The 10,595-nt window shown below is 40.0% G+C and overlaps 1 protein-coding gene across 1 annotated transcript; it reads left to right on the top strand.

Annotated features, from left to right (window-relative positions):
• The first annotated feature begins 614 nt into the window (after nt 1-614).
• Nucleotides 615-1,229, top strand: LOC133814030 (uncharacterized). Its single transcript, XM_062247048.1, has one exon. It carries the CDS (start codon nt 615-617, stop codon nt 1,227-1,229), a length of 615 nt encoding a protein of 204 aa, XP_062103032.1.
• Nucleotides 1,230-10,595: the final 9,366 nt, after the last annotated feature.

Raw genomic sequence — 10,595 nt, 5'->3', positions numbered from 1 at the left:
GAGGGACGCTTTGTGTGACTGGGCCCGAAACTCCGTTGCCTTTTGGTGGCATGATTTCTAGGTTCGTAGTGGATCTTGATTTCTTGGTTCGATGACGTGGCTAAGGCCGATATGCTTGTCGATTCCCACAGACAGCGCCAATTGTTGGGGCAACAATTTGTCTTTCTATATCTGGAAGTAATAACCCAACGATGAATGATAACTTGCTTCTACTCCGGTGATGAAATTTGCATTTGACTCGTCGGGATCACCTGCAAGAAAGACACTCCGATGCTTAAGTCAGTTCAAAAGTTCGATCCCTTTCTCTTCTTAGAATCTCATATTTATAGGATGAAATATACAAAGTAGTTAGTTGGTTCAAGCGAACCCTGAAAAGGGGGGAAAGAGAATAACTGAATTTCCCTCCAAAAATACCGACTTTTAAAATGTCTCACTCAGGGGTCAGAGGCGCAGATTGCCTCTGACCCACAGCTTCTGCCTTCGAAACCTATCTTTGTCAAAACGCTCCGTTTTGAGTATTTGATAAATGAGGTAAGTGTTTTTGGGCCGAACATTTTGGGCCCAACAGTAACCATTTTAAAAGATGGAAACAAAAGATGTTATTTTTTCTCACAATGAAAAAGGTTAACACTGCTCTGACTACTGATAAGCCTATTGTCTCTGAAAAAGATGACAACGATGAGAAGGACAAACAAACTAAGGCATTAGAAGCTTGGGTCGAAAATGATTTTTTATGCAAAAATTTCATTCTCAATGGTTTATCTGATGACTTGTATGACTATTATAATTCTGACAAAAATGCTAAGGAAATCTGGGATGCACTGCAAAAGAAGTATGACACTGAGGAGGCTGGAACCAAGAAGTACGCTGTCAGTCGCTACCTCAAATTTCAGATGACCGATGACAAGTTAGTGGAAGCCCAATCTCATGAACTTCAGAAAATCGCTCATGAAATAATTTCTGAAGGTATATCTTTAGATGAACAATTTCAAGTTGCTGTAATTATTGACAAATTGCCCCCTGCGTGGAAAGATTTTAAAAAATTTCTCAGGCACAAAACAAAAGAATTTTCACTAGAAAGTCTGATCACTCGCCTTCGTATTGAGGAGGAAGCTCGTAAACAAGACCAGAAAGAAGAAGTGCTTGTTGTATCCAGCAACAACAACACTAACAAAAAGTCCACTGCGGTTCTGAAACCCAATGGGAAAAACTTCAAGAATCAGAATTGAAAGCAGAACTCAAACCGCAACAATCAACCTCGGAACAATAATCAGAATTGGAACCATCAAAGGAACCAAAACAGGCAGCAGCAACAACCCCCTAATAATAATAATAATAATAAGAATGAACCTGCTCCATTTCTGTGCTTTGTTTGCAACAGACCAGGTCATATTGCACGCAAGTGCAGGAACAGGCCAAGCTTTGCTTCGCAGGCTAACCTGACAACTGAAGAGCCTTTCACGGCTATGATATCTGAGATCAACCTTGTTGGTGGATCAGAAGGGTGGTGGGTAGACACTGGCGTTTCTCGCCATGTTTGTTATGATCGAAATATGTTTAAGACATATACTGCTACTACTAAGGATAAGAAAGTGTTGCTGGGAGATTCGCACACTATGATTGTTGCTGGTATTGGAGATGTGGAATTAAAGTTTACCTCTGGAAGAACTGTGATTCTTAAGGAATTCATGCACACTCTAGAGATGAGAAAGAATCTGGTCTCGGGCTACCTTCTCAACAAGGCGGGGTTTACACAGACTATTTTGTTTACTTTAACTAAGAATGGGATATTTGTAGGGAAAGGGTATGCAATTGAGGGAATGTTTAAATTGAATGTTGATGTTAATAAAGTGAATGCTTCTACTTATATGTTGTGTAATTTTAATACTTGGCATGCTAGACTCTGTCACGTTAACAAGCGCATAATCAAGAATATGAGTAGTTTAGGCTTAATTCCTAAATTATCTTTAAATGATTTTGAAAAATGTGACTATTGCAGCCAAGATAAGATCACAAAAACATCACATAAATCTGTGACTAGAGAAACTAAGCCTCTAGATTTAATTCATTCTGATATCTGTGAACTTGATGGAACGTTGACCAAAAATGGAAAACGTTATTTTATCACTTTTATTGATGACTGTTCTGATTTTACATATGTGTACTTAATGAAAAATAAAAGTGATGCTCTTGATATGTTTAAATCTTTTGTGACTGAAATTGAAAATCAATTTAATAAAAAGATAAAGAGATTTCGTAGTGATAGAGGCACTGAATATGATTCAAGCATGTTTGTTGATTTTTATAACTCACATGGAATTATACATGAAAGAACTGCACCATACTCACCTGAAATGAATGGCAAAGCCGAAAGGAAGAATAGAACTTTTACTGAATCAATTGTTGCTATTTTGCTTAATTCTGGTGCTGCATCTTATTGGTGGGGAGAAATATTATTGACCATATGCTATGTGCTTAATAGAGTTCCAAAATCTAAAAGTAAAATTTCTCCTTATGAAATCTTGAAAAATAAACAACCAAACATCTCTTATTTTAAAACTTGGGGTTGTTTGGCATATGTTAGAATTCCTGATCCTAAAAGGATAAAATTGGCTAGTAGAGCATATGAATGTGTGTTTATTGGCTATGCTGTTAATAGTAAAGCATATCGATTTTTTGATTTGAAAGACCATGTTATTTTGGAATCAAATGATGCTGATTTTTATGAACATAGATTTCCATTTAAATTGAGAAATAGTGGGGGTGCATCATCTAGTAACATGCCTGTGATTAGGACATTGAGCACCATGAGGGGAATGAAACTGAACCTAGAAGAAGTAAAATAGCTAGAGTCTCTAAAGATTTTGGTTCTGATTTTTGTGCATATACTTTAGAGGAGGATCCTTCGAACCTCCAAGAAGCTTTGACCTCATTAGATGCTGACCTGTGGCAAGAAGCCATTAATGATGAAATGGACTCTCTTGAGTCTAACAAAACCTGGCATTTAGTTGATTTGCCTCCAGGATGTAAGACAATAGGATGTAAATGGATTCTGAAAAAGAAATTGAAACCTAATGGTACTGTTGATAAGTATAAGGCACGTCTTGTTGCCAAAGGTTTTAGACAGAGAGAAAATGTAGATTTCTTTGACACATACTCACCTGTCACAAGAATAACATCTATTCGAGTGCTTATTGCTTTAGCTTCTTTACATGATATTGTTGTGCACCAAATGGATGTTAAAACTGCTTTTTTAAATGGTGAATTAGAAGAAGAGATTTACATGGACCAACCTGAGGGATTTGTGATCCATGGTCAAGAACATAAAGTGTGCAAATTAGATAAATCTTTGTATGGTTTGAAACAGGCACCTAAGAAATGGCATGAAAAGTTTGACAATCTAGTTATCTCACATGGTTTTAAAGTGAATAAAAGTGACAAATGCATTTATTATAAATCTGAGAATGACATTTGCACCATCATATGTTTATATGTGGATGACTTGCTTATTTTTTGTTCGAACTTGCATGTCATAAATGATGTGAAATCTGTGCTATGTGAAAACTTTGATATGAAAGATCTAGGAGAAGCGAATGTGATCCTTGGTATAAAGATCACTAGGTCTGAAAAGGGAATTTCTTTGGATCAATCTCATTACATTGAGAAGATTTTAAAGAAATACAATTACTTTAACTATAAACCCGTGTGTACACCCTATGATCCCAGTGTAAAGCTATTTAAGAACACTGGTGATGGTGTAAGACAAACAGAGTATGCGAGCATCATTGGCAGTCTTAGATATGCCACTAATTGTACTAGACCCGACATTGCCTATGTTGTGGGACTATAGTGCAGGTTTACTAGTAGATCTAGTATTGAGCATTGGCATGCTATAGAAAGGGTCATGAAGTACCTTAAGAGAACTATGAACCTTGGATTGCATTATCAAAAGTTTCCCGCTGTCCTTGAAGGATACAGCAATGCTGACTGGAACACCTTGTCAGATGACTCCAAGGCAACCAGCGGCTATATTTTTAGCATAGCTGGTGGAGCTGTTTCATGGAAGTCTAAAAAACAGACTATTCTGGCTCAATCTACAATGGAGTCAGAAATGATAGCACTAGCTACTGCTAGTGAAGAAGCAGGATGGTTGAGAGGCATGCTAGCTGAGATCCCTTTATGGGAAAAACCGATACCAGCTGTGTTGATCCATTGTGATAGTATCGCGGCTATTGCAAAAATTCAGAACCGTTATTACAACGGTAAAAGACGTCAGATACGACGTAAGCACAGTATTGTTAGAGAGTTCCTCTCTACTGGAGCTGTAAGAGTGGATCATATATGCACTGATGAAAATTTAACTGATCCTTTGACGAAAGGATTAGCTAGAGAGAAAGTCCTTAAAACATCAAAAGGAATAGGACTATTGCCCTTAGAATGATGAATCGCACATGATGGTAACCCGACCTATAGACTGGAGATCCCAAGAAATAGGTTCAATGGGTAATAACAAGTTATGATGTGATATGAGATAGATCATGCTATTACTTAAAGTTAACTTGAAGCATGAATTCCTGAAGTGACATAATGATGAGTTAATAGAAACTCTTAATCAGATCTATACTCTATGTGGAGTGGAGTACCGAGCTACAGGAGTAGTCTTGATAGACTCACCTACGTGAATGTGGAAGTGGGGCCGCTTCCTATGAAATTGTGGGCAAATTTCTAGAGCGTTCACTATACTGGGATAGACGTGCATAGCCATTAAAGCACGGGCTTTTGGACTACACCCTAGAAAGATTGTGCGTGGTACAATGTTAGAGATAGAGTTCAAGACTACGTGTCACTCTAGTATATTCTAAATTGCATTCACTATGCAAAGGTTCAAGTCGAAAGATACCTTTGTTTATGCTCAATCTTATTGTTCTTAGGTTACTGCTCAATGAAAAATATTTTTTAAATAATTCAAGTGGGGGATTGTTGGAACTTATCTATATAAGAGTGAATTATTAAAAAAATAGAAAAGGTCTTTAATGACTCCCTAGAGGAAGAGTCCCACATTGTTTTAGAATACTCCTTTGTAAGGGTATATAGATAGTGGACTTGAGCCTTGGGGTTGTGCCCCAAGGGGTACCCACTTTTGTGGAAAAGTGAGGAGTCACACAAAGGCTCACCTGACCACCACACGCGCGCGCGCGCCGCTGCCGTCGTCTGTCCGACCAACCCGAGCTGAGCTGGCTGGTTGGTTGGTGTGGTGTGCACCTTATTATTTTTTGAAAAAATTTATTTATTAAATATTATTTTATTTAATAAAAAACGTGATTAATGTTGGTAAAACTAAAGACCTTTTCTCTTCAGCTATTTTAGGAACCTCTCCCACGTTTTAATAAAACGTTCTTTTTCCCGTTAATTAAGATCCACCTTTTCTTTAAAATAGGCCGATTACTTTTCAGAAAAAAGATTACTCAACATTTTTTCAATTAAAAATTCCGAGCAGTAGCATTCATCAGGGTGTGGTAAACGACGGTTCTCTACGGTGCAGTGGAGGTCCGATACAGTATTGACTGGGCTGTTTTATCCTGGGGACGACGAGGCTGATAGTCTGCTTGCACATCTCTGGGCAGCGCCGCGAACGTCTTAAAGAGAGCAACCTAGTCTGCGACTCAACCCAGATTATTATTCGGTAATTTCGTTCCTTTTTTATTTCTGCAGCAACTATCTCAACAGTAACTCTGGCATAACCAAATAATAACAAAGCACCACACACATATCACATATATGCCAAATATGTCTGAAATGGCCAAAATATGAAAATCACTCAATTACTCATAAATAGGTTCACATGCATATTTAATACACCTAAACATGCATATTATCATTTAATAACACAATAAATCAATTATGACAATCCCGACCTCCTAATCAAGGTCCTAAACCTTATTAGGAAATTTTGGGCATTACAACAGTCACAAAAATACATATTTTTCAACTACAAAGTCATCACTAGTCTCTACATTATTTCAACAATTAAGCACCAACACACACACGCATATATATATGAGGAAATAGTATGAAGAGTATAAGTTTTGACAATTTACAATTTTGGAGACAATGGAAGGAACGAAGTTCAAGGAGGCCGACTACAAACACAATATACAAATACATGTAATATCATATGTTAGTTGAGAACTTTCATCAAACAAATGGATATCAATAAAATTTTGAAAACTCTTTTACATACCCGACTGCAATATAAACTTTCTCTTGTTCACAATGACATAGATTTGAAAGGAAGCTCAACTCCAACAACAGAATTGGTGGTGGTTCATGACGCCGGAGGGGAGGAGAAGAGTCGTGAGCTCAACTGGGTTGTGATGAACAAGATGACGAGTCAGGGTGTGTTTTGAGTTCGCCTAGCTATGTCGTGAGTTCGGCTGGGCGTGGTGCGAAAGATGAACGGTGGTGGCGAAGCCGGAGTGGTGAGAAGCTCAGAGGTAGGCTGGGACGTGGTGTGGAGGAGGATGAGTATTGGAGGACTTTCTGCTTGTGTTTTAGGGAAAAGATATCGTGAATGGAAAGGGCATTATCGGTAAATTAATTAAGATTTTGGGAAAATTACATCTGGTATTGGTTAAGACACACCCCATTTTTATTAAAAATTAATATATATTATACTTATATTTTTCTAAATTTTTTTAAATTTCTTATTCTAAAAAATACATATAAATAATATATATTTTAAATATATAAATAAAAATATATATAAAAACTCATTAAAGTAAGAGTTTTTTTCTAAAAAAAATATACATTATTTTTTTTAAAATAAGATAAAATAAAATAATTGAAATTAATAAAAAAAAATTATACAATGTCAAAAAGAAATATTGAAAAAAAAAAATTAAAAATCAATATTTTTGTTAATTAATGGGGTATCTATATATATTATTGGGGTGCAAATATAATACCTCGGTTTATGCATTTTATTTACACATTTAAGATTTTTATACCTTTTTTTAACTTAGTAGAACATAATCCTCACTATCAAAGAGATGTTGCTGACCACTGGAGCATATGGTTTGTACACTCATCGAACCACTAAATAGAGCAGTCGCCAACGAAGCTTCGACTAAAGTTTTGCCACCATTCATTGTCGAAAGTTGCCACACGCGCCAGTCAAAGATGGCACCAGCGACATTTTGATCGGCTTTTTTGGCAATCTCCAACCACATTGGACATCTAGAGTGGCACCATTGGATTGAGCTTTTCAAGAGGAACAAAACCTAGTCACTCACTCCGCCTATATCATCAACGTTTTTCAGTGAGTTTGTGAGTATATTCATGGCTTTAGAAGCTTTTTATGGCGACACCGATAATCGTTTAGGCTCAAAAGTGATATCATCCCGAGTTGTTCTTCGAGGGGGGCATTTTGGTATATGGCAAGCATGAGAATCTTGTTGTCACCAGAGAAGATGATATGGGGATGGATTATTTTTTTTTTTTTTGAACAAAAGAAGAAAACTTTATTCAAAACCAACAAATACAAAGCAGTACAAAACAAAGCTGCTGAACCAGAGAGCACAGTAGCTCAAAAACAGCCACTGAACTCACAAAAAAACAGCTACCAGCCCTCTACAATATTAATCAAGTAACTGTCCATTTTACTAGCTGTAATAAGACCCAAACCCGAAAGTCTACATTTAACAACATCCCTAATTTGAGAGCTAACACTGCTAATGTTATAACAAGCTAATTCAAAAATGGAATTGTTTCTTGTTATACCCAGATTTCGAGCCATAGTAAATATGGCCTCGAAAGCTGAGTTCGCATTAAATGGTCTCGTGAGGGTTAGGGTATGCTCTACGATTGTAAAATGAAGCCTGCAAAGTATGATACATGACCTCGAATGTAGTGACCTCGAAATGATCTCGATCTCGAAAGGTAGCTCTGAGAGCCCCTCATCTTCAGGAACAACTTCGGAGCAGGGATATCAAGCTCGATGTACTATCTCGAAAGCAATGGTAGCTCGGGAGATGTCGGTAGCTCGCACAATGACGTGAAACCTAAGATACTGAAGCCTTGGAGATACGCTATGACCACCTTGAATATCTACAAGTATTGTAAATATGAGATGTAATCCTCATTTATTGATGTAAATCCCCAAGAATCGTGGGATATTATTTAGTCAGTTATGCGTTTCCTGATCTTTGGGGGACGTTTCCTTTTATATCTGATTATTGGCATTTAAAGCCATTTATTTTTATTCACAAAAGAGTAACTACCCAAAATATGTGGGATAGTATTCTGCATCCTTCTCTATAAATAGAGAAGTCATGCACCATTGTAAAGGACCGAAATTCTGATCCTTGAGAGAAAACTCTGGAGAATTCATGCTAAAGAATTGTTCAGAGATAATCTTGAGATTAATAACAGAGACTCGTGGACTAGGCAGATTTAACTGCTGAACCACGTAAAAAACCGTGTGTTTGATTCGTTTGTTTCTTTTGGCCATTGTCTTTAATTGTTTACGTGCTCTCTTCTTTTATCTGTTGACGAAAAACGGCGTCAACAGTTTGGTGCTTTCATTGAGAGCCTCAAGCATCCATCCCGGAGAGATTCATGGCTGCAAACAATCAGAACACTCCTGAAGGAAATTACCCAAGGCGTCTTGGAAAACAACCAATGGAGAACCCGGACGCTGAAGAAAGGAGTGGGTCCTCTGATTCCCGGGGACCACCTCCACAACCAAGGGATGAGGACATGTACTATAACCCTGAGCATTATGTCCCTATTGTAGAATTGGAGAATCGGCAGCTGAAACAGCTGCTGGCAGATGCCAACAAACGTAACGAGGAGTTGACTAGGATAGCCGCGGAGGCGCAGGTGGCTCAGCCCCCGCTTCCGCGCGAAGACCAAGTCCCTCCTCCAAGGGACGTGCACGTTCCTCCCCGGAGGCCCCGTGGACGTCCACGAAAAAATGCTTCCACAAGGAGGCCAACACAACCTCCAGCACCAACAGAGCCATCTGCTCCTTCTAGGCCTCAGAGGAGTACCCGAGCTCGGGTCCCGCCTAATCCACCTGTGGGAGTGCCTGCAGGAACTGAGAACAACCGAGCTCCTGCCGAGGCTCGGACTCAGGTTCCTGGTAGTGCACCGAACGCAACTGGCCCGTCTCGGGAAAATTCTGGACGAGGCAAGGAAGACAACCACCGTCACCTATACGGTTTCCTCCGTCTCCCATAAGATATCCTTCACCTCCCCGCAGGAACGCTCAACCTGGTCGAGATCAGGATCAAGGGCGTACGGGGGAAAGACAAGGAAACAGGGAGACGTTCCAGGGGCGGAAAGGCGCGCCATCCGAGAGAAGTCAGACGTCTCGATCTCGCACTGCAGAGACAAGGCGACGTAGAAAGGATCCACCACGAAATGACCGATCGATGAGTTTCACCAGTGATGAGTCCGGAGAAACTAGGTCTGTCAGTAAACACGACCGGGGTCGTAAAAATACTGGAAATCACAAGAGCCATCCCGACCTGCGCAATCATCTGAATCAGAGCAGGGGAAAGGGAGATCAGACAAACCCAGATCTTAGGAATCATCTGAATGGGCGTAGAGATCCCTCACGGAGACGCGAGCCTGGGATCGCGATTAATGACTATCAATTCCAAACACCACCCAAGGACCCAGTCCAAGAAAGGATCGATCAGCTCGAAAAAGCCTTTAGGCTTTTGAAGAATGAACGAGGGAACGGTCGATATGAGGACTCTGATGAGGAGCTCGAGCCGTTTGCTCCCAATATTTCTAACACTCAGTTCCCCCAAGGGTTCCGGATTCCTCACGTCCCAGCGTTTGAAGGAAAAACCGACCCATGCAGCCACCTGAGTACATTCAACACTATCATGAGAGCTAGTAACGTGGGTTACGAGCTCAGATGTATGTTGTTTCCGACATCATTGGCCGGACCTGCCAAGAGTTGGTTCGAGAAGTACAAGAGACATTCTATAACTTCGTGGGATCAATTGTCTAGAGACTTCAAGAAGCAGTTCCGAGCTATGATGGGAGTCAGACCCGAAGCATCCACTTTGACTAACGTCCGACAACAACCGGGCGAAACACTAAAGAGCTACCTGACAAGATTTAATCTAGAGGTCGCCCGAGCTCGTGACGTGGATGGCAGTGGGCACTTGATGGCCATCCGAGCTGGTGTTTTACCCGGGAGTGCCCTTTGGGATGACATGCAAGGGAAACCTGTGAGGTCGATAACCGAGTTTAACAGACGGGCACAGAAATTTGTCAATGTAGAGGAGGCGAGGTCAACACTCAAGGCGACCTCGCAGACCGAAACTACAACGATAAACATTAACTCTGCCTCAACCTCGGTTGACCCAGCAGCTACACAGCCTACCTCGGAGAATCCCTCCAAGAGGAAAAAGAGCGAGGGAAATAATCCCGAGGCTGATGGAGGAAAGAAGAAAAAAGGAGAAAGGTATTTCTCCGTATATAAAGTGCATACCGAGCTCAACGAGTCTCGGAAAAACATATACCTGGCTAATGAAAACCAGGTCCCCTTCAGGCGTCCGGACCCTATGAGGAATCAA

Source organism: Humulus lupulus, chromosome 2, assembly GCF_963169125.1.
Source record: "Humulus lupulus chromosome 2, drHumLupu1.1, whole genome shotgun sequence".
In the NCBI taxonomy this organism is placed as follows: Eukaryota; Viridiplantae; Streptophyta; class Magnoliopsida; order Rosales; family Cannabaceae; genus Humulus; species Humulus lupulus.
Note: the sequence above shows the minus strand (reverse complement) of the source record. Positions and strands in the feature narration are given on the sequence as shown.